The sequence below is a fragment of the Mustelus asterias genome, chromosome 23 (genome assembly GCF_964213995.1).
Source record: "Mustelus asterias chromosome 23, sMusAst1.hap1.1, whole genome shotgun sequence".
In the NCBI taxonomy this organism is placed as follows: Eukaryota; Metazoa; Chordata; class Chondrichthyes; order Carcharhiniformes; family Triakidae; genus Mustelus; species Mustelus asterias.
In genome coordinates this window covers 66,119,256-66,143,507 of record NC_135823.1, presented here as the reverse complement: position 1 = coordinate 66,143,507, position 24,252 = coordinate 66,119,256, and the positions used below count along the sequence as shown (strand labels likewise).

General features: G+C 44.0%; 1 protein-coding gene across 1 annotated transcript in view; it reads left to right on the top strand.

Annotated features, from left to right (window-relative positions):
• Positions 1–24,252, top strand: part of tdrd5 (tudor domain containing 5) — a 67,505-nt gene that overhangs the window by 14,030 nt on the left and 29,223 nt on the right. The window contains exons 5-13 of the mRNA XM_078239897.1: positions 298–381; positions 4,088–4,144; positions 5,765–5,918; positions 7,180–7,227; positions 7,667–7,791; positions 17,820–18,022; positions 20,417–20,629; positions 22,365–22,431; positions 23,203–23,403. Coding sequence (XP_078096023.1) covers positions 298–381; positions 4,088–4,144; positions 5,765–5,918; positions 7,180–7,227; positions 7,667–7,791; positions 17,820–18,022; positions 20,417–20,629; positions 22,365–22,431; positions 23,203–23,403 — 1,152 coding nt within the window. The remainder of the gene's footprint in view (positions 1–297; positions 382–4,087; positions 4,145–5,764; positions 5,919–7,179; positions 7,228–7,666; positions 7,792–17,819; positions 18,023–20,416; positions 20,630–22,364; positions 22,432–23,202; positions 23,404–24,252) is intronic.

The window sequence follows — 24,252 nt, the reverse complement described above, 5'->3', positions numbered from 1 at the left end:
TTTTTTGGGATTTAATGGAGTAATCTACGTTGAAGGAGTTTATCGTGGCTTTACAATCTTAACAAAATCGGTGGAGGCAAGTGAATGGTTTAATTGGTTTTATTGAAAGTAGACTGACCATTAGCCAACCACAAATGAGAAGCTGCCTGTCATCATTTTTTGATTCGTGTCTGGGTCTAACTGGGATAAGGCAGGTGTGCAGAAATTGTTGCTGTTTTGTTCACTGCCTTCAACTCTGTTCTTTAATTGGTGCTTTGTAGTGATGTGTTTTTAACCTGTACCTTTTTGGTTTTCAAGCTTGTAGAAGACCTGAGGACGGTACTTGTAGATAAAGGGCTCGAAGGTACCATTGATTCACAAATAAAGGAGAAAATTCGGTTTGTAAGTAGAAAGTGAATATTGTTTCACTTTTTGTTTTGGTGTTGGAAGGGGGAGGGTTAAGGAGAGCAAGGAGGGATATATTTGTATCAAACCATGTGGTGGTAAGCTTGAAACTTAGACATTTTGAAAATAATTGTAGATGGGGGCAATTGATCCTAAAGCTTTAAAACTACAGAGAAACATCATCTTTAATGATTTTTGATAGTACAGATGGAAAACAAGTTCATAAAGAGCATGAAAACACCATATTCGTATTTCTTCAGCTAGGTTTTACAAGTAGGGTGTGATGCCACTATACGTGTACGGTGGTTTAAGAGGCAGTGTTTTGCTACAAGAGTCAATTTGTCTGGGAAACCTGCAGCAGATGCTAGAAATGCAGGCTAATGACTGATTTTAGCTAGGAATGTGCTACTTTGTAGAGTTAATGAATCTTTCACTTATTTAACTTCTCCTGGGCTTTTAATCATTATTTATTGGTGTCACAAGTAGGCTTACAATAACACTGCAATGAAGGTGCATCTGGAGGAAACCCACACAGTGCTAACTACTGTGCCACCGTGCTGCCCTTATAAGGTTGATTAAGCAGTCTTGTGCAGAGTCATGTGAGTTTTGTTTAGGTTGATTGACAGAGTCTTGTGGTTAATGGGAGAAGCTAAACTTGCAGGAAAGAAAGAGTTTAATTTTACAATACAAGCAGTTGCTACCTGGACCTGCTAGAAGAAGCAGGTGTCTCTCTGCCCTTCTTTCTTCAGAGATTTTCTGAAAGCTCCAGAACTGTGAACCTAAGTCACAAGCAAGAATACCTGTGTTTCGCTAATTAATTATAAAGAGGGGTTTAAATCTATATGGGAAATTTTACTTGTTTGGAACTCATAGGGATAGGTTAGCAGTTAAGAATTGTATCTTGTATTGTTCAATCGTTAAAAGTTAAGCAAATTCATTTGTTATAGTTAAACCATGTTGTTAAATAAAGTTTGTTTCGATTAAAAGCTTCCCAGTTTGTCAGTAGAATTGCACCTGGAGTGAAACATTGCATCCTCACATTAATGCCAAAATAGAAAATAGTTGGGGTCTAGTCTGGCTTCATAATATACCTTGGGGTTTCTGATCAGGTATCCTAACAAGGGTCACATTCACTGTTAATCATTCGTGCATTTTAAAACTGTAAACAAACATTCAGTCAAATATACAACCCAATATTTCAAAACTATTAAGTTTGTGGCTCCAACATAATTTCAGAGACTGTTCACTGAACAGATGTGATAGACTGGTTGTCGTTTCCTGCTCATCTTAAGGGAGATGGGGAAAGCTTGACTCGAATTTACAAGAGCAATTTTGTTTATTGACAATTGTGTAATTTTTTTCTCTTGTACCTTGAACCACTTGGTACCGCAGTCATTGCTCATTCTGGCTCCTGGAAATAAGAATTTTTTAAAAAATGTTTTTGGTCTATTTACTTCCTCTTCCTTTTTTGTGAGAGAGACTGGGGGTAAAATTCCCCAGTACAATCTTTGGGGAAAAGTTGAGCAATGTTTTTAGATGTGGCCGGGGGGGGGGGGACTTGCTGATATCAGTCAGTGAGGATTAACAAGATGATGTTGGGGCCACCATGACCAAATTCTGCATAAAAGCTTTATCAGCAGATAAATAGCACCTTGTTCAGAACATCCAACCTTTTGGAAACCGAATACCTGACACTCGGGTATTGGGTAGAAACTTCCCATTGATTTTAGGAATATAACCCAATTTCAATTAATTATTCAAGTATTTATATTGGATGAATTCACAAGATACACTTCCAAAATGTCCGGGCCTGAAAATTTTAATCAGAGCACTCTCACTTTCAAACTGCACCAAGCACATACCAATCCCACTGAATGTTGAAGTATTATGTTAGAATAGAATGCAGATTGTGGGATGTGATACTAAGCCTGTACTGGGTCTTAATACTCCAGATGGTTCAGTACCATTGTGAATTTCTGATCGCCACTGCCATATTACAGGAAGGACATTGTGGCAGCGGAAAATCTGTAGCAAAGGAATTAAAACTTCTGATGCCTAGCACCAGATGCCTGATTTTACAGGGAGAGACTACAGAAGCTGAATTTACTTGCCAGAAACAGGTATTCAGGATCCTTGAGGGTTATACAGCTATTTAAACTCTGGTAAATTGCTTATCCAGCTCTGGGATTCAAAGTTAGGGGGACAGATAGATCAGAGAGTTGTTTCAGAGGGGGATTAATGTTTGGAATGGCATCCCAGGGAAGCAATTGAGTTGGAGAACATTAATAGTTTTGAGATAGTGGGCCAGTGATTTTGACAATTGGCAAGCAAATCCTGTAAGGATATAGATTGTGGACTGTGAATTTGAACTTTGAAAGAACAGAGAGGACAGTGGCCAGAGCTTTGCCCTGTATTCATTCATCTGCTACTGAATAATGTTGGTCAAAATGCAAAATGTCTACAAACAAATAATCCCTGCAGTCACTCAAAGTAGCAAAGAGCAAACCACCTGGAATTCAAGTGGGATAATTGAATGATTGGCTTACACACCTTCACTGCTGGAAGATGCCACGCAGTAGATATGTGTACATGCTTGTGAATAGCTTTTGGGAAATATTGGAGGATGAAAATGATTTGACCAGGGCAAAATAATTGCTGTATGAAAAGAGCATGACCTCATACCAATATGTTATAAGCTTCAGACCTGATGGCTATGAATTTTAGAGTTTTTCATTCTTGATAGTACAGAACTTGAGTACTGTTGAAAAAAGAGAGATGCTGTCAAAGCTTTTTGCCTTGTACTCATCAAGACATAATATGAGTACCAAATTTCCAAAGCCAAATTTCACGTGTTCAGAATAGGCAGAGTGCTGATTGGACTCAGCCAGCCAATGCTTGCAAAACTCCGAACATAATGTTTCACAATTGGTCAGCACTTGCAGAACAATCCAAATGTGCTAAGAATTACACAAATGACTAATTTATGATCATTAGTCGGGTTCGTAAATGGCTCACTTACACTTGCTGGCAGCTAAACATATAGATATGCAGGAACCACCCCGCTGCAAGCAAAAGGAACATGTCCAGGCATTGTGCTGTTTTTGAATTAAAAAGCTTGGGAGACAATAGTTCCCTGGCTCATTCTCCATAACAATGATTGGCAAGTGGAGTCTGGTTAAGGCCGTCAGCAACTTTTCTCATGCAGTATAAATTGTTGCTCCCTTTCCAAATTTGATCTTGTGTCTGTCCTGATGAGCGCAAGACAAAAGAATTTGTCAGCACATCTTTTTCAGCAATTTCCATTATTTGTGGCATTGTTTGTTGCAAGTTAATTTATTTGTTTTCCTCAAGTAATTCAATAAATGTTGGTGCCAAAATGCCACACACTTTTGAGGCTAAATTTGAATTTTCTATCCTGGAAAATTTGCCGTAGTTTCTGGTAAGAGCTCAGATGGTTCCGGCTCTCTTTTGTCTGCTCTGTGGCACTGATTGGTTTTGAAATCCTTCATTTTCTTTAGCAGATTTAAATTCAGAATTTAAGATTGATTTATACTGGATGCTGTGCGATTCTTGTATCGAGACCTGGAGCTGCAAGCTTCACTGACTCCAGATTAGTTTAGCCAGAACTTGGGAATGAAAAGTATGTTCTTAGTTCGGTTCTGCGTGCGGTTTCTGATTCGATCTATTCTATCTCTTAATTTAGACAGTAGCACAACAACCTAATGGGTTATTGGCATCCAAACTCCCAGCGGAATTCAAGGTAACTCCAGAATCCATAAATATCAAACACGCATCTGTGCACCTAGGTACAAGAACAAGGCCGTGGGTTAGCCTATTCATTCAGTGAAGCACCTTAATAGAATTTTTTAAATGATAATTGGTTGAGAGGGTTGCTTGTACGTCACTAACATCCTGTGAATTTTAGTAAAGCACACTTGCTAAATTATGTCAACATTTTAATGAGCTGATAAGATAACGGATAGTCAGAAGCTTTTTCCCAGGGTGGGAGAGCCAATTACTAGTGGGCGCAGGTTTAAAGTTTGAGGGACAAGGTTTAAAGGAGATGTATGAGGCAATTGTTTTTACACGGAGGGTGGTGGGTACCTGGAACTCGCTGCTGGGGGGAGGTAGTGGAAGCAAATACGATAGTGACTTTTAAGGGGTGTCTGGACAAATAAATGAATAGGTTGGGAATAGAGGGATATGGTCCCCGGAAGGGTAGGGGGTTTTAGTTCAGTCGGGCAGCATGGTCGGTCAGGCTTGGAGGGCCGAAGGGCCTGTTCCTGTGCTGTAATTTTCTTTGTTTTTGTCTTTTTAAAAAATCTCTTGAATGTATTATTTTAGCCAATTAGCCATTGTCTTAGCCATCCTTGACATTTTTATAATGAATTTCAACACTCTGTTAAGTAATATTGAATAATTCAAAAAATATGATTCAGTATATTTTATTGCTTTCAAATAGAATTTGGAGGATTTGCCTCTACGTTTTTCAGAACTTTCTCTTCATTCCTTTTTGTGAAATAGAATTGCCTTGTTATCCTGGCAGTTTTGGAGCAGGGAAGAAATTCTTCTGGTAGTCAGTCACCAATTTCAAACATGTTTGGGCACCCCACCCTTGCTATGTGGAAGGTTGAGAGGGTTGAGAGGAACCTTTTTAGTGGAATATGCTAGGGTAATGTATGTGTAAAAAGACCGCTTTGGCTGGATGAAGTTACACAAATTACCACGTAATTTGTAAAAAGTGATGTCAGCTGCTTCTTACAATCTTCTCCTATCGTCCTACCTGACCTTAACCAACCGTTTGTTAAATCACCAAGTGTGATACTGAAACTTCACTAAAGTTTGTCTTAGTCTTCCTTTCCTATGTATAGAAGATGTACAAATTGAATATTGCCTTTTGACAGGAAGGGGCAGAGATATCCAGGAACACCTATCGAGGCAAATGTAATTTTTCAACAAGTTTATTTATTAGTGTCACATGTAGGCTTACATTAGCACTACAATGAAGTTATTGTGAAAATCCCCTACTCGCCACACTCCGGTGCCTGTTCGGGTACACTGAGAGAGAATTTAGCATGGCCAATGCACCCTAACCAGCACGTCTTTCGGACTGTGGGAGGAAACCGGAGCACCCGGAGAAAACCCACGCAGACACGGGGAGAACGTGCAGACTCCGCACAGGCCGTGACCCAAGCCGGCAATCAGACCTGTATTCCTGGCACTATGCAGCAGCAGTGCTAACCACTGTGCCACCGTGCCGCCCCATTCTTGAAGATCCGCAATGTAGTTTGTGTCCTGTTGGACATCTAGTGAGCAAACTACTTCCAAACAACAACAGGCTAATGGCTTAATCGGAAAATATGCTTTTCTTGACTTTCAGAATATTTTTGGAATGGAACTTCCCTTAAAGGATTTGGGCTTCTATAGTGTGACTGAACTTGTTGGTGCCTTAAGTGATACCCTGTGTGTGGAACGTGACTCGGTTAACCAGGACTGGCTGGTCTTCGACGTCAAACACTGCAAGTCACTTCAAAGTAAAAGGCTAATAAAGCACTGTTTGTTTTCTGTTTAGTTGCAAAGTGTTCTCCTTTCGGCAAATTCCTGAGGTCACAGTCATGTTTTAGATTCCTACAGATTAGTTGTGTTCATTAAATATTGAAATAAACTTTTCTAAATTCTTCTCTAAATTTTCTTAGTCTTTAGAAAATAACCTTGAAGCATTCACAGACCGTATACTCTATAGGTGGATGCTAATAGGATTGTGAAGAACATGTTAGGATTTCTCTTCCACATCTGTGGAAAATGCCTGATATTTTATCCAGTATCATCTTATACTTACAATGTTGATAAAAGGGTTTGTCATTCTACCAACTACGTGGCTCCAAAATAACATAAGTCTGGGAAATCTCAATCTAGTTCCCAGTGGGTCTGGGTCTGTAGCATATAGTTTAAAGTTTTAAAGATTATTTATTTATTGGTGTCACAAGTAGGCTGACATTAACACTGCAATGAAGTTACTATGAAAATCCCCTAGTAGCCACACTCCGGCGCCTGTTCGGGTACACTGAAGGAGAATTTAGCATGGCCAATGCACCTAACCAGCACGTCTTTCAGACTGTGGGAGGAAACTGGAGCACCCGGAGGAAACCCACGGGGAGAAGGTGCAGACTCCACACAGACAGTGACCCAAGCTGGGAATTGAACCTGGGTCCTTGGCGCCGTGAGGCAGCAATGCTAACCACTGTGCCACCATGTCGCCCCATAGTTGCATTGAATTAGGAATCTCACACCAAAGCTCTAATGTGTGGGGAAGGAAAATTCACACTCAAATATTTGGTGCTGATCTTAAATTCAGATTCAAGCATACTATTGAGAATGGATGGAAATAATGTAAAAGACCAGACTAGATTAAGGCAATCCATCAGCCTGATCCCATAGCTCTAAGATTAGTGTATCCTATTAATCCCTTTCTCTGTCAAATATCCATCCTATTTTCTCCTGAATTCAGCAACATATTCCATTGTGTCCCCAGGCAGTCTGCTTCATACAGTCACAACGTTGCAATTAAATTTAAACTGTCTGTTTACCTTCCCTCTTTTGAGTATCTGTTTAGTGCTCTCCAGAATTTGTGATCATCAACCGTGTGTTAAAAGCTTAATTTATCCATTCCCCCGAGGAGCTTGCAAATGTCTGTCACTTCTGAGCTATCTTTCTCCAGTGTAAACAGTCCTGGTGTCGTTACTATTCAATCTCAAGTGATTAACTTGTTTCACTTTTTGTATATTTTAATGCCAGGATGTACCCACTACAGTATGGCGACCAGCACTGCGCACAGTATTCCAGGTGGGGCTGCATTATTTTATAAAATAAAAGATGTACCATGGGAGATTAATATGGAAAATTTTCTCTACTTTTCTTCAGTGCAAATACTTGGTTAGCACTGCTGCTTCACAGCTCCAGGGTCCCGGGTTCGATTCCCGGGTCGGGTCACTGTCTGTGTGGAGTTTGCACATTCTCCTCGTGTCTGCGTGGGTTTCCTCCGGGTGCTCCGGTTTCCTCCCACAGTCCAAAGATGTGCGGGTTAGGTTGATTGGCCAGGTTAAAAATTGCCCCTTAGAATCCTAAAATGCGTAGGTTAGAGGGATTAGCGGGTAAATATGTGGAGGTCGGGCCTGGGTGGGATTGTGGTCGGTGCAGACTCGATGGGCCGAATGGCCTCCTTCTGCATTGTAGGATTTCTATTTCTATCATCATCGGTTTTTAATGTCTTCTCCTTTTCTAGAGCAAGTGGAATCGCAACTCAACAAAATCAATTCATTGCCATCTGCAGACCGAAAGAATGCGGTCATAGCAGACAATAGGGAGCCTGAAAAGAACTTCAGTCTTCAAACATTTAATGTGGAAAAGGTAAAGATTAAAATCTTTTTCAATTTAAATTTTATCTCGACTATTATTATCATTATTCCTCAGTCCTGTTACTGGCCCAATGCCCGGAATTTCCCATGGAAGTGCAACCTGGAATCTGTACCTGAGATTACACCTATTTCTGTGGTCACTTTGGCATTGGCAAGTTGCGCTCGCATATCTTGTGCATGTGTTAATGAAATTGACAAATGTAAGGGAGGTGTAGATAATCAATGTAGTTTGAACATAATTGGAATGAGGTCTCAAAGGTGAAGGTTAGAGATTTCCTTAGAGGCAAGCTGGGAGTACAAACCAAGTAGTGCACAACTCATTGTCAAAGATTTCTTTTTAGCTCCATTTACATTGTTCTGTAGACAGTCTTCATTGACACAAATCTTTCCCTACTCGCATAAATAAGTAAATTCCCTACTTATTTAAAGGAGAAAGCTGTCAGGAAAAAGGAAGGGGAGAGGGCGAGGAATGCAAAGGTAGCCACAGACTGCCGTGTCATTAGAACCGGACTCTGGCCACAGGCTGGTGGCGGAGAATCAGAGAGCATGGAAGATTCTGACAGCCAGCAGCAGTAACATAGAGCTTCTTAGAGACGTGGTCTCTGAGCTATAATACTGAGCACCGATTATGCACAAGTGGATGCTGCACTTGGGAGATGCAGCAGTTTCCTCAGCAGGGTAAAGCGAGGGAGCAGTTAGGATTCCACCTTGATGGAAGCGCAGCTCTTAAGCTTTTGGTGACGCACTAGAAGTCATGATGAATCGTGCCTTCCAGTCCCGCTGGTCTAATGACTGTCGTCGTGTCAGCAATCAGTCTGATGAGTGGGGCTGAGGATGAAGTGGAAGCTGTTATGTTCCTATTGCCTGCTGCTACCACCTCTTTGGGTGTCAGCACCAGCCAGCCCCCCAGGCCTTCAAACAGCAGGCACTATGCCACCTGTACAAGGCATGCTGCAAGAGGCAGCTCCGAATCTTATTTCTAGGATACATGCATCAGGAATGTCAATCAAATCCTCTACACTCTTCATTATGTGCACACGGGGTGCTGCTCCTTTAGTGGTGTTTCACTCTCCAGGCTATCTGTGCGTCCTGCTTCATTTCATATGAGCTGGCAGGGGTAGAGTCAGCAAAAGAGCCTTTTTTTATTTCTCAACAGGGCTGGGAAATTGCATGCCTTAACAGGATGTGAGTAGCTTCAGTGCTTCCTGACGCAGTTGGTTTGCATCCACCCAAGGTAACTGGGTGCATGAAAGTCTGGTTTTAATTTGAAGAGAGCCTCTGTGCAGGAAAATAGCATGCAAGGTTTGTTAAATTAGGGCAGGGCCATCACAAGGGTGGATTTCTGTCAAAGGGAGGATTCTAAAAGATTGAGGTTTGAGAATAATATAACAATGCACATTTTTTCTTTGTGCCCCAGTTTTGAGTGTTTCCAGGGCTACACAGGAAATTCCAGGCCCCCAATTTATTTCCAGCTTGGAGAGACAGCAGCTGAACAATAAATGTTCAGATGGTAGTGTTGTACACAACTATTTTATTTATTTGTTATTTTGATTTATTATTGTCACATGTATTAACATACAGTGAAGAGTATTGTTTCTTGCGCGCTATACAGACAAAGCATACCGTTCATAGTGAAGGAAACGAGAGAGTGCAGAATGTAGTGTTATAGTCATAGCTAGGGTGTAGAGAAAGATCAACTGAATGTAATTCAAAAGTCTGACAGCACAAGGAAGAAGCTGTTCTTGAGTCGGTTGGTACGTGACCTCAGACTTTTGTATCTTTTTCCTGACGGAAGAAGGTGGAAGAGAGTGTGTCTGGGGTGCGTGGGGTCCTTAATTATGCTGGCTGCTTTGCCGAGGCAGTGAGAAGTGTAGACAGAGTCAATGGATGGGATGCTGGTTTGCGTGATGGATTGGGCAGCATTCATGACCTTTTGTAGATCCTTGCGGTCTTGGGCAGAGTAGGAGCCATACCAAGCTGTGATATAGCCAGAAAGAATGCTTTCTATGATGCATCTGTAAAAGTTGGTGAGAGTCGTAGCTGACATGCCAAATTTCCTTCGTCTTCTGAGAAAGTAGAGGCGTTGGTGGGCTTTCTTAACTATAGTGTCAGCTTGGGAGGCCAGAACAGGTTGCTGGTGATCTGGATACCTAAAAACTTGAAGCTCTCGACCCTTTCTACTTCGTCCCCATTGATGCAAACAGGGGCATGTTCTCCTTTACGCTTCCTGAAGTCAATGACAATCACCTTCATTTTGTTGACCTTGAGGGAGAGATTATTATTGCCACACCAGTTCTCCAGATTCTCTATCTCATTCCTGTACTCTGTCTCATCATTGTTTGAGATCCGACCCACAATGGTGGTGTCATCAGCAAACTTGAAAATCGAATTGGAGGGAAATTTGGCCACACAGTCATAGGTGTATAAGGAGCATAGTAGGGGGCTGAGAACATAGCCTTGTGGGGCACCTGTGTTGAGGATAATTGTGGAGGAGGTGTTGTTGCCTATCCTTACCGATTGTGGTCTGTGAGTTAGGAAGTTGAGGATCCGGTCGCAGAGGGAGATGCCAAGGCCCAGGCCACGAAGTTTGGAGATGGGTTTCGTGGGAATATTAGTGTTGAAGGCTGAGCTGTAGTCAATAAATAGGAGTCTGACATAGGTGTCCTTGTTATCTAGGTGTTCCAGAGTTGAGTGCAGGGCCAGGGAAATGGCGTCTGCTGTGGACCTGTTGCGGCAGAAGGCAAACTGTAGTGGATCCAGGTATTCCGGGAGGCTGGAATTGATTTGTGCCATGACTAACCTTTCGAAGCACTTCATAATGATGGATTAGTGCCACATATTGGTTTTCATCAACACTGCAATGAAGTTACTGTGAAAATCCCCTAGTCGCCGCACTACGGCACCTGTTCGGGGACACTGAGGGAGAATTTAGCATGGCCAGTGCATCTAACCAGCACATCTTTCGGACTGTGGGAGGAAACTGGAGCACCCGGAGGAAACCCACGCAGACACGGGGAGAATAAGAACAAAGAACAATACAGCACAGGAACAGGCCCTTCGGCCCTCCAAGCCTGCGCCGCTCCCTGGTCCAAACTAGACCATTGAATGTGCAGACTCCGCAGAGACAGTGACCCAAGTGGGAATCGAACCCGGGTCCCTGGTGCTATGAGGCAGCAGTGCTAGCCACTGAAAGGTTACTCATAAAGCTTGTATCAATTTAACTTCATTCCGTGTAAACTGCTTTTTTGTAGAGGATCTCCCAGCATCAAAACCTTTGCAGAATGCTATTACCAGTTTCTGACAACCAAGGAGCTTGAACCTTAACCTGCAATTTTGCTACATTATTCATTCCATTTTCTGGGCTGTCGGGCCAGTGTATTATGATCCCTGTAAGGCCAATAACCTTACAGAAACCGATCTAGGTTCCCAGTGACCAACTTAAGAATCACATGATACGGTTTTAGGTTAAGTTTTTAGGACTTTTACTGTGACAAACTAACATCAAGTGAACATTATTTAGGCAACTAAAACTCTAAACTACAGAAAAGATACAATCCACACAATCCCTACAATGCAGAAGGAGGCCGTTAGGCTCGAGTCTGCACCAACCACAATCCCACCCAGGTCCTCTCCCCACAACCCCACATATTTACCCTTCTAATCCCCTGACACTAGGGTCAATTTAGCACGGCCAATCAACTTAACCCGCACATCTTTTCACTGTGGGAGGAAACCAGAGCACCCGGAGAAAACCCATGCAGATACGGGGAGAATGTGCAGACTCCACACGGACAGTGACCCGAGGCCGGAATTGAACCCGGGTCCCTGGCGCTGTGGGGCAGCAATGCCAACCACTATCACCATACCGCCCAGATGACCCATATAAATGTCTTAACATGACTGATAACCCCACACCACGTTGGTACTCTCCTCAGAATTGAAGTCTTTTTGAGGAAGCAGTCCAAAGTCACTCTCCTTTTCCAGTTGGTTTACTTGTTCCTGTTTTGCCTCATCATAACGCCCAGCAACTGTTAAGAATCCTTTCCTTCTGTCCCGAGAAATCCAGAGCTGACCCAGAGCAGCACGGCTGACCCTGATAATTCCTTCCCCTGGCCATGCCTGGACAAATCTTTCAAAATTCTTCAATTCCTGCTCGTTCCCGCTCCTCCTCAGCTAGATGAGCAGCTGCCATCAGTATTCCGCTGGGAAGCTAACACACAGCAGCCTATTCCTTGCTGCGTGTTGCCACTGATGTCTTTCTGTCTCTGCCTCTCTCTTTGTCTCTCTCTTTGCATTTAAAATCAATGAGACAGAAAGTCTGCAATAACATGACCGTCTGCAATAACATGACCATCTGCTTCTGCCTTTGTTTACAGGTGTTAAAATCTGGCACACGTGTTTCAACAGCACTTAAACAAACCTCTGGTCTCCATGGTAACCAAGCCCCACAGGCCTGTCAACGGGCAGAACTTGTAGTAGATCACACAACTCTCTTTTCTCCATTGTATGTAACGAGGTAGTTTAAAACATAGCCATCTTACAAAATCTTGCTCTCTCTCTCTCTCTCTCACAACCTTTCCACAGCCTGACAGTGCATAGGGCAGACTTTCTGCTGCTAATTATTCCTGGAACAGGTTTCAAGTCTGTCACCAGGGGCTTGTAGAATGAGGGGCATTACACCACATTAAGCATAGCCACTCTCTCTCTCACACAAACAAGCTAAGAGGCAATTTAGTGTGGCTAATCCACCTAACCTGCACGTCTTTGGACAGTGGGTGGAAACCAGAGGTCCAGTGAAAACCCATGCAGATGCGGAGAATGTGCAAACTCAACAAAGAAAATTACAGCACAGGAACAGGCCCTTCGGCCCTCCAAGCTTGCACCGACCATGCTACCCTATCCTTCCGGGGGACCATATCCCTCCATTACCATCCTATTCATGTATTTGTCAAGATGCCCCTTAAAAGTCACTGCTTCCACTACTTACCCTGGCAGTGAGTTCCAGGCACCCACCACCCTCTGTGTTAAAAAAAAAAACTTGGCTCATACATCTCCTTAAACCTATGCTCCCTAGTAATTGACTCTTCCACCCTGGGGAAAAAGCTTCTGACTATCCACTCTGTCCATGCCTCTCATAATCTTGTAGACTTCCATCAGGTCGCCCCTCAACCTCCGTCTTTCCAGTGAGAACAAACCAAGTTTCTCCAACCTCTCCCCATAGCTAACGCTCTCCATACCAGGCAACATCCTGGTAAATCTTTTCTGTACCCTCTCCAAAGCCTCCACATCCTTCTGGTAGTGTGGCGACCAGAATTGAACACTATATTCCAAGTGCGGCCTAACTAAGATTCTATAAAGCTGCAACATGACTTGCCAATTTTTAAACTCAATGTCCCGGCCGATGAAGGCAAGCATGCCGTATGCCTTCTTGACTACCTTCTCCATCTGCATTGCCACTTTCAGTGGCCTGTGTACCTGTATACCCAGATCCCTCTGCCCATCAATACTCTTAAGGGTTCTGCCATTTACTGTATATTTCCTATCTGTATTAGACCTTCCAAAATGCATTACCACACATTTGTCCGGATTAAACTCCATCTGCCATCTCTCTGTCCAAGTCTCCAACCGATCTATATCCTGCTGCATCTTCTGGCGGTCCTCATCGCTATCTGCAATTCCACCAACCTTTGTGTCGTCCGCAAACTTACTAATCAAACCAGTTACATTTTCCTCCAAATCATTTATTTATTTATATATATATATACACAGCAAACGTCCTAGCACTGATCCCTGAGGAACGCCATTTGTCACAGCCCTCCATTCAGAAACACACCCTTCCACTGCTACCCTCTGTCTTCAATGACCGAGCCAGTTTTGTATCCACCTTGCCAGCTCACCTCTGATCCCACGCGACTTCACCTTGTGCACCAGTCTGCCATGAGGGACCTTGTCAAAGGCCTTATTGAAGTCCATGTAGACAACATCCACTGCTCTACCCTCATCAATCATCTTCGTCACTTCCTTGAAAAACTCGATCAAGTTAGTGAGACGCAATCTCCTCTTCACAAAACCATGCTGCCTCTCTCTAATATGTTCGCTTATTTCCAAGTGGGAGTAAATCCTGTCTTGAAGAATCCTCTCCAATAATTTCCCTACCACTGATGTAAGGCTCACCGGCCTGTAATTACCTGGATTATCCTTGCTATCCTTCTTAAACGAAGGAACAACATTGGCTATTCTCCAATCCACTGGGACCTCCCCTGTAGCCAGTGAGGATACAAAGATTTCTCTCAAGGCTCCAGCAATTCCCTCCCTTGCCTCTCTAAGTATTCTGGGGAATATCCCATCAGGCCCTGGGGACTTGTCTACCTTAATGTTCCTCAAGAACCCCAATCCTTGCAGGAATGTGCCAGTCCTGAATCCCTATCAACTTGCACTTGAAAGCCTCCCACATACCAGATGTTGATTTGCCCTCAAATATCTGCCCCCAATCTACAAGAGCGTATTACCAAGTTACCACCAACACGTCTCCTGTTCCACCAGAGGCCCAAACATCCTGCACCACTGCTACACAAATATTAAACGTGCGAACCGCTCTATCGCCCGCCCACACTTTGGTAAATCAGACCACAAGGCTGTGCTCCTGCTCCCGGCTTACAAGCAAAAACTGAAGCAAGAGAATCCATCAAAGAAAGTCGTGCAATGTTGGTCTGAGGAATCGGGTAATCTCCTACGGGACTGCTTGAAGTCCGTGGACTGGTCAGTATTTAAATATTCTGCAACCAGCCTGAACGGGTACGCCACTACAGTAACTGACTTCATTAGTAAGTATGTGGAAGACTGTGTGCCAAAGAAGCAAATCCACGTGTTCCCCAACCGGAAACCATGGATGAATAGGGATATCCACTGCTTGCTGAAGTCCAGGTCTGAGGCGTTCAAGTCAGGCAACCTTGACCTATACAAAAAAGCCAAATACAACCTAAGGAGATCCATCAAAGATGCCAAAAGACAGCGTCGGACCAAGCTAGAGTCCCAGGCAAGCCACACCGACCCCTGCCGACTATGGCAAGGTCTGCAAGACATAACAGGCTACAAGATGAAGGCATGTAAAATCGCCGGCTCCAACGCACCCCTCCCTGATGAGCTCAATGAATTCTATGCCTGTTTTGAGCAAGAGGTCAGCGAGAGCATGCCCTCCACCCTGGAAGTCCTGGATGAACCTGTATCCGGGGTCATCATTGCAGATGTCAGAGCAGCTTTCTCGAAGGTCAACCCACGGAAAGCGACTGACCCAGATGGGATACCCAGACGAGCACTCAGATCCTGCACGGATCAGCTGGCGGGGGTATTCACAGACATCTTCAACCTCTCTTTACAACAGTCTGAGATCTCCATCTGCTTTAAGAAGACGACCATCATCCCAGTACCTAAGAAAAACCAAGCAGCGTGCCTTAATGACTATTGTCCAGTGGCTCTGATGTCCATCATTATGAAGTGCTTCGAAAGGCTAGTCATGGCACAAATTAATTCCAGCCACCCGGACTGCTGGATCTATTACAGTTTGCCTATGCACACTACCACAGCAGACATCATCTCCCTGCACTGGAACACCTAGATAACAAAGACACCTATGTCAGACTCCTATTTATTAACTACAGCTCAGCCTTCAACACCATTATTCCCATGAAACTCGCCTCCAAACTCCATGGCCTGGGCCTCGGCTCCTCCCTCTGCAACTGGACCCTGAACTTCCTAACTCACTGGCCACAATCAGTAAGGATAGGCAACAACACCACCTCCACGATCATCCTCAACACTGGTGCCCCACAAGGCTGTGTTCTCAGCCCCCTACTATATTCCTTATACACCCATAACTGTGTGGCCAAATTCCCCTCCAATTCGATTTTCAAGTTTGCTGACGACACCACCGTAGTGGGTCGGATCTCAAACAATGATGAGACAGAGCACAGGAATGAGATAGAGAATCTGGTGAACTGGTGCAGTGACAATAATCTCTCCCTCAATGTCAACAAAACAAAGGAGATTATCATCGACTTCAGGAAGCATAAAGGAGAACATGTCCCTGTCTATATCAATGGGGATGAAGTAGAAAGGATCGAGAGCTTCAGGTTTTTAGGTGTCCAGATCACCAACAACCTGTTCTGGTCTCCCATGCCTACACTATAGTTAAGAAAGCCCACCAACGCCTCTACTTTCTCAGAAGACTAAGGAAATTTGGCATGTCAGCTGCGACTCTCTCCAACTTTTACAGATGCACCATAGAAAGCATTCTTTCTAGTTGTATCACAACTTGGTATGGCTCCTGCTCTGCCCAAGACTGCAAGAAACTACAAAAGGTCGTGAACGTAGCCCAGTCCATCACATAAACCAGTCTCCCATCCATTGACTCTGTCTACACTGCCTCGACAAAGCAGCCAGCATAATTAAGGACCCCACGCACCCCGGACATTCTCTCTTCCACCTTCTTCCGTCAGGAAAAAGATACAAAAGTCTGAGGTCGCGTACCAACCGACTCGAGAACAGCTTCTTCCCTGCTGCCGTCAGACTTTTGAATTGACATACCTTGCATTTAGTTGATTTTTTTCTACACCCTAGCTATGATTGTAACACTACATTCTGCACTTTCTCGGTTCCTTCTCTATGAACAGTATGCTTTGCCTGTATAGCGCGCAAGAAATAATACTTTTCACTGTATGCTAATACATGTGACAATAAATCAAATCATTCTTCAGTTCCTGCTTAATATTGTTGTAATTAGCCTTCCCCCAATTTAGCACCTTAACTTGAGGACTATACTTATCTTTATCCATCAGTACCTTAAAGCTTACTGAATTGTGGTCACTGTTCCCAAACTGCTCCCCTACTGAAACGTCGACCACCTGGCCGGGCTCATTCCCCAATACCAGGTCCAGTACGGCTCCTTCCCTAGTTGGACTATCTACATACTGTTTCAAGAAGCCCTCCTGGATGCTCCTTACAAACTCTGCCCCATCCACGCCCCTAGCACTGAGTGAGTCCCAGTCAATATAGGGGAAGTTAAAATCTCCCACCACAGCAACCCTGTTACTTTTACACCTTGCCAAAATCTGCCAACATATCTGTTCCTCTATCTCCCGCTGGCTGTTGGGTGGCCTATAGTAAACCCCCAACATTGTGACTACACCTTTCCTATTGCTGAGCTCTAAACATATTGCCTCGCTGTATGAGCCCTCCGAAGTGTCCTCCTGCAGTACAGCTGTGATTCTCCTTAACCAGTAGTGTATCTCCCCACCCCTTTTACATCCCCCTCTATCCTGCCTGAAACATCTGTATCCTGGAGCGTTAAGCTGCTAACCCTGTCCTTCCCTTAACCAAGTCTGTAATGGCAACAACATCATAGTTCCAAATACTAATCCAAGCTCCACACAGACAGTCACCCAAGGCCGGAATTGAACCGGGTTCCTGGCGCTAACCATCTTACAAATCCTTGCATTTGTAACAAATAATTTTTAAATTTATGAATAAGTGAAATTATTGGATCTGTTTCTCGTAATCCAAACAAATTACATTTCATTTTAATTCCAGTGGTTATAGCCTCTGACACCAATAACTCCGTGGTTCTATTGTTTTAACCACCACTTGATCTCCATAGTGATGGAGGTAATGGGCTAGGCATATACAATCAATAGCTGCAAAGTCACTAGACGAAAGTGTTGAACTCTGAATCGGAAATGCTGATGGCTCCAGGATAGAGTCTTGGAGTACTCATCTAAAAGGACATTCAAAGTATTTACCAATCTTGATTGTCTGAGAAAGGGTAGGCGAGTTGGGGCTAAGTTCTCATCTTGTATCGTTTACATAATCTTCTGCTCAGACCAAGCAACAACATTTGTGGAGATGAAGTTGATTTTGCAGTTGAATCTGAACATGGTGGCAAGATGGGGGTAAATGTACAAAAACGAGTTCCATGCGAAGAAAGATAGTAGACCTTGCTTTACAGTTTTGTTCTCCTTTATACAGGTCAGGAAGACCTGGTGTTCACCAGAATTTGAGATCCCACCAGATGCCATACAGGATGGAAATCTCTACAAGCTACCAGAGCTGGAGGAAAACTCCTTTGTCTGTGTGTTTGTAGAAAGCGTGACTTCGCCCAGTCGGTTTTATATTCGTTTCTATGGGGATTCCACTTCTGTGATACTGGAGGATCTGATGATTGAGATGAGGTATAGACTTTTAACTGTGACCCATTGGGATGAATTTTGCCACAAGCTTCAGGGCCACGACACTGGGATTAAACGGAGATCTCAAGCCTGTATGTTACTGACAGTGAGGGCCAGATCAGCAATCTTTCGCAAGGCGGTCTCCCAAATGTCCACCTCCATGTGACACCCTATAAGGGCAGCAGAGAGGCTCTCTGCTGCAGGCCCAATTAGAAAGATGACAACTTGGAGTATCAGCAGCCCCACTGGGAGAAGTGGGCACTGCTGAGGCAAGTTGTGGACCATACGGGCCCTCCCTGGGCTGCACAGGAGTGCAAAAATAACCAAAATCTAGGCCGCAGATCCGGAGGGGCATCCTCTGTTAGCATTTGGAATACTGCGCCCAGTTCTGGTCGCCACACTACCAGAAGGACGTGGAGGCTTTAGAGAGAGTGCAGAGGAGGTTTACCAGCATGTTGCCTGGTATGGAAGGGCTTAGTTATGAGGAGAGATTGGGTAAACTGGGGTTGTTCTCACTGGAAAGACGGAAGATGAGGGGTGACCTAATAGAGGTGTATAAAATTATGAAAGGCATAGATAGGGTGAACGGTGGGAAGCTTTTTCCCAGATCGGTGGTGACGTTCACGAGGGGTCATAGGTTCAAGGTGAGGTGGGGGGGGAGGTTTAACACGGGTATCAGAAGGACGTATTTTACACAGAGGGTGGTGGGGGCCTGGAATGCGCTGCCGGGCAAAGTGGTGGAGGCGGACACACTGGGAACGTTTAAGACTTAGCCACATGAACGGAGTGGGAATGGAGGGATACAAAAGAATGGTCTAGTTTGGACCAGGGAGCGGCACGGGCTTGGAGGGCCGAAGGGCCTGTTCCTGTGCTGTATTGTTCTTTGTTGTTCTTTGTTCTCTGTTGAAGCAGATTCAGCCACCACAGTTATGGCTTTTCGTACTTGTGGCAGTTAATGGGGCATGGCTCCACCAGCACTGATGACTCTGCAGCTTGCCACAGGGTGGCCATCTCCATTCAGCTGTTGGGGGAACTGCTCTGCTGGTGGCAAAATGCCTGCTAGGCTGAAAAATCAATCCAAATTGGTGCCTTAAAGAGCTTAAATTGGCTGCCCGCTCCATTCCAACATAGCTGTCCCATCTCCAAACCTGCCACTGCAGGGCTGAGAAAATCCAGCCTGTTATTGTTTCCTTCCCCCCCAGCAAGTAAAACATTTATATATGTAACATGCTGTTGTTCTAAAATTCTAACCCAAAATAGAGTCTGCGTAACCATAAATTATCCAATTAACTCCCATTTTAATGAAAAGGTTTGTCTTTGACTTTCTGAACTACAATTAAAATGCAAGAGTCAACTATTATAGTTAAGAGGGGTAATGAACAGGGACAGTATGATGTGGGCAGTAAATGATTTTGATCTTGTTCCTGCCTGTATCATTGAAAAATGTTGTAAACACTTGCAAAAGAAGTCCCCAGTTTACTGTTCATCAGAGCTGCTGCAGTGAGTAGTTACCTCTGATCATTCTTGTGTGACCTTTGTGATGTTTGGTGACGCAGTTTAGGGGAATACAAGGTCCAACTGTATTCCCCTGAGCTGCATTACCAAACATCACAAAGGTCACAGGGTCCAACTCGAGACTGAAACTTTTCCGAGAGCTTTATTTTTGTCTTTTTGAAGAAGTTAATTATAAGATGGATGGTGATGGACTCTGAATTGGTGACCCTGACTGTCATATCAAAGCAAGAGAATGCCATTCCTAATCTGCAAAAACATGTGTTTTACAGTTAAGTGAACCATCCTCAGATGTGTCAGCCACTCCCATTTGAGAGAGGACAAGAGTGGTGGGTGAATCTAAGAGAGCACCCCATTGCATTTCATGCTGTAGTTTTCCGAGCACTTCTATTGTTACCTATAGGGAATGTGGGAGGGAGAATGCAATTCTAATCATAGCAGAACAACAAAACACCTTTGGGTTGGGGTGGCACAGTGGTTAGCACTGCTGCCTCACAGCACCAGGTTCCCAGGTTCGATTCCCGGCTTGGGTCACTGTGTGGGGTTTGTACGTTCTCCCCATGTCTGCGTGGGTTTCCTCTGGGTGCTCCGGTTTCCTCCCACAGTCTGAAAGACGTGCTGGATAGGTGCATTGGCCGTGCTAAATTCTTCCTCACTGTACCCGAACAGGCGCCGGAGTGTGGCGACTAGGGGATTTTCAAGGTAACTTCATTTACAGTGTTACTGTAAGCCTACTTGTGACCAATAAATAAATAAAACTGAATTAAATGTCAAATTTGTAGATGCATTTACAAATAAAACACAGCAGGCCAAAGTGCTGCCAGTCGCAGAAATGGTCATTCTGAATGGGCATCATTTAAGTGTTAATATTGTTTTACTTTTCAGACGTTGCTATTCTTATCAAGAGGTCTCTGAACGCTATGTGATGCCAGATTCATTTATCCAACCAGGACAAGTATGTTGTGTGCGGAACCCTGATGATGTGTGGTGGTATCGTGTCATTATCCATCGAGTGCTAGATGAAAAACTAGTGGAGGTGTACTATGTTGACTTTGGAGATATTTCTACTGTGGAAAGATCTAGGCTAAGATTCCTCAAGTAAGAGCAGCTTATTTTACGTAGGTCACTTCTGTCCTGCATTTGTTTTATGTCTGCTTATCTCCAGTTACTTGAGGTTGTGTTCGTCTTGATAATTTGAGAGCTCTTGGTTTTCATTAGAAAGCACGTTATATGCATAATTTCAAAATGGGTCATCTCACTGTACAGGCTACAGCAATCATTTTGTTTTAAAAAATGCTGGTAATACTCTGCAGGTCAGGCAGCATTTGCGTCCGATGAAGAGTATTCATTGACCTAAAACATTAGCTGTTTCCCTCCACAGATGCTGCCTAACCTGCTGACTATTTCATATCATAGAGTGCAGAAGGAGGCCATTCGACCAATCGAGTCTGCACCAACCACAACCCCACCTAGGCCTTATCCACATTCATTTACCCTAGCTTGTCCCCCTGACACTAAGGGGCAATTTAGCACGGCCAATCCACCTAACCTGCACATCTTTGGACTGTGGGAGGAAACCGGAGCACCCGGAGGAAACCCACAAAGACACGGGGAGAATGTGCAAATTCCACACGGACAGTGACCCAAGCTGGGAATCGAACTCGGGTCCCTGGCGCTGTGAGGCAGCAATGCTGACCACTGTGCCATTGTGCCAACTATTTTCTATTCATATTTAGTACTTGCAGCATCTGCAGTAGTTTACTTTTTGAATCATTTTTGCTACTGGCCTGGGAATGAGTTAGATGTGAATACACTGAAAGAAGCTTTGTCTGATCAGAGTTACTTAACAGGATGTACACCATGAGGAATGGGAACAGTGATTTGTAAGGAATTATATCAATGGAAAAGTTCAGTGCAAAAATATAAATTCCCACATGAAAGAGGTTATAGGCCTTAAATAATAATGTAATTGTGTTTCAAGTAGATTTTGATTGGGGACTCGGGTCAGTGTGTGGCATCCTCTCGGTACAATATACATTAAATTAACATTTCAATGAATTTAGACAAATCAGACATACAAAGTCCTGGGGGGGTGTCTCACTCTGAAGGGATATTGGGGCTCCGGAACCCCCTCCCCTATTGGCCCACTCCTGACACTGTAATCGCTGCTCCCTATCCTCCCACTGCCGGAATGTACCTTTTCAAAGGCGTCACGGCGGAACAGTGGTTAGCACTGCTGCCTCACAGCGCCAGGGACCCAGGTTCAATTCCAGCCTCGGTCACTGTCTGTGTGGAGTTTGCACGTTGTCTGCGTGGGTTTCCTCCGGTTTCCTCCCAGTCCAAAGATGTGCGGGTTAGGTTGATTGGCCATGCTAAATTGACCCTAATGTGTGGGGCAATGTGTGCTGTTAAGGGAATAGGGCCTGGGTGGGATTGTGGTCGGTACAGGCTCGATGGGCCGAATGGCCTCCTTCTGCACTGTAGGATTGTATGTATAAAGTCCCAGGATTCAGTTTCAGGCAGAACATTGCAGTACCACTTCTGGCCACTGCAGCGCTGTGCTTGACCGGTTTGAAGAGCTGTTGGCCAATCTGACTGGTGGGCAGCTCTCACAGGTAGGTCTTCCTTCCAAGTGTGGACAGAGGCTGCCCCCCCCCCCCACCCTCCACATCAACACTCAAGTGAACGTTAAATGGCAGTGAGAATTTGAGAGTCGGAGGCTGCTTGATCAGCGTTGACTCTCAGAATGGCAGGCGCCGATTACCCATCATCCTTAAAATCTTACCCGTAAAGATTAAATGAACCCTAACATTGCTTCTATTGTCTTCCTCAGATGTTGTCATTCAAAGCTTCCCGCCCAAGGAGTTCCATCAACGCTCATGTGGCTACAACCAACTGAGGTAGGGTAGGGAAAAAAACAGTGGTTTGAATCCACTTCGAGGATGTTTTAAAACTGAAACCACCGCAACTGCTTTTGGCTGTGGCTTTCATTTAAAGGCAAGTTTCCCCAATTTAAAAATTATTAGTTGACTACCTGTGAGGAATTCTCATAGGGAATGAAGTCTACCCCTGCTTTACCTGAACAGTAAGTAGTCTCACAACACCAAGTTAAAGTCCAACAGGTTTGTTTGGTAGCACGAGCTTTCGGAGCGCTGCTCCTTCATCAGTTGAGTGGATTTAAAGGGCAAGTGTACTTCCATCAGAACACGATCCCCATTTTAACATTCATTTGAGTCTACATTTTTCCACAGTTCCATTTTGTTATTTTTAGTTTAACAAGTTGAAAAACTTGCAGCAATTTGGAAAATACAGGTGAAAAGGCTGAGAGTAAAATTGAAGTTGAGTAAAGTTTACGTAAGTCATTTCCATTGTAAATGTAGAAATAGGAACTATAATTGAAGTTTGTACAGATTAATATTTTATTCATAGGAAATATTTTGTCTAACATGAAGCTTATGCTTTGGTTTTGTATTCAAACACAGATATTTTTGTTTTTTCACTTGTTCATTTTGGTTTGTGTTTTGCCATTCAGGTCTCTGATAATTGAACAAATTTAAGTCCCCGTTGCAACCACTGGCAATTTTTTTTGCCCTCCAGGCACGATGCCCATGAAATGTGATGTCTCTCCAGCTGCACAATTTCATTATAAAGATTTATCTTTCCTTTGACAGAATGATTGGAGCATTGCTGCTAAAAATCAGTTCCTGAGATTCTGTGGAAAGCAACCACTGGTGGCCCTGATTTGTGGATACCTTGACGACGTGTTGCACTTGTTCCTTTGTGATACCTCTACAGATGAAGATATTTACATTAATGATGTCCTCAAGAAAGCAGGTCATGCTGTGCCCTGCCTTACAAACAACGCCACTAAGGTACAGTCAGTGCCACTGTAGCTAGTACTTTGGTATTGCATTTTCTAAAATAGGAGTAGGCCATTCGGCCCTTCAAGCCTGCTCCACCATTCATTATGGTCATGGTTGATCATCCTCCTCAGTTAACCTGTTCCCGTTCTCCCCCCCCCTCCCCCCCACATGTCCTTTGATCCCTTTAGCCCCAAGAGCTATATCTAACTCCTTGAAAACATGCACTGCTTTCAGTGTTGGCAAATTCCACAGGCTCCCCACTCTCTGGGTGAAGAAATTTCTCCTCATCGCTGTCCTAAATGGTTTACCCCAGATCCTTAGACTATGGACCCCTGGTTTTAGACTCCCCTGCCATCAGGAACATCCTTCCTGCATCTACCCTGTCTAGCCCTGTTAGAATTTTATAAGTTTCAATGAGCTCCCCCCACCTTCACACTCCCAACGAATATAATCCTAACCGACTCAATCTCTCCTCGTATATCAGTCCTGCCATCAGTTTAGTAAACCTTTGCTGCACTCCCTCTGTAGTAAGAACATCCTTTCTCAGATAAGGAGACCAAAACTGTACACAATATTCCAGGTGTGGTCTCACCAAGGCCCTGTATAATTTCAGCAAGACACCCCTGCTGCTGTACTTGAATCCTTTCACTATGAAGGCCAATATACCATTTGCCTTCTTTACCACCTACATGCTTACTCTCAGTGACTGGTGTGCAAAGACACCCAGGTCTCATTGCGCTTTACCATCTCTCAATCCGTAGCCATTCAGATAGTAATCTGCCTTCCTGTTTTTGCTACCAAAGTGAATAACCTCACACTTATCCACATTATACTGCGTCTGCCGTGAATTTGCCCATT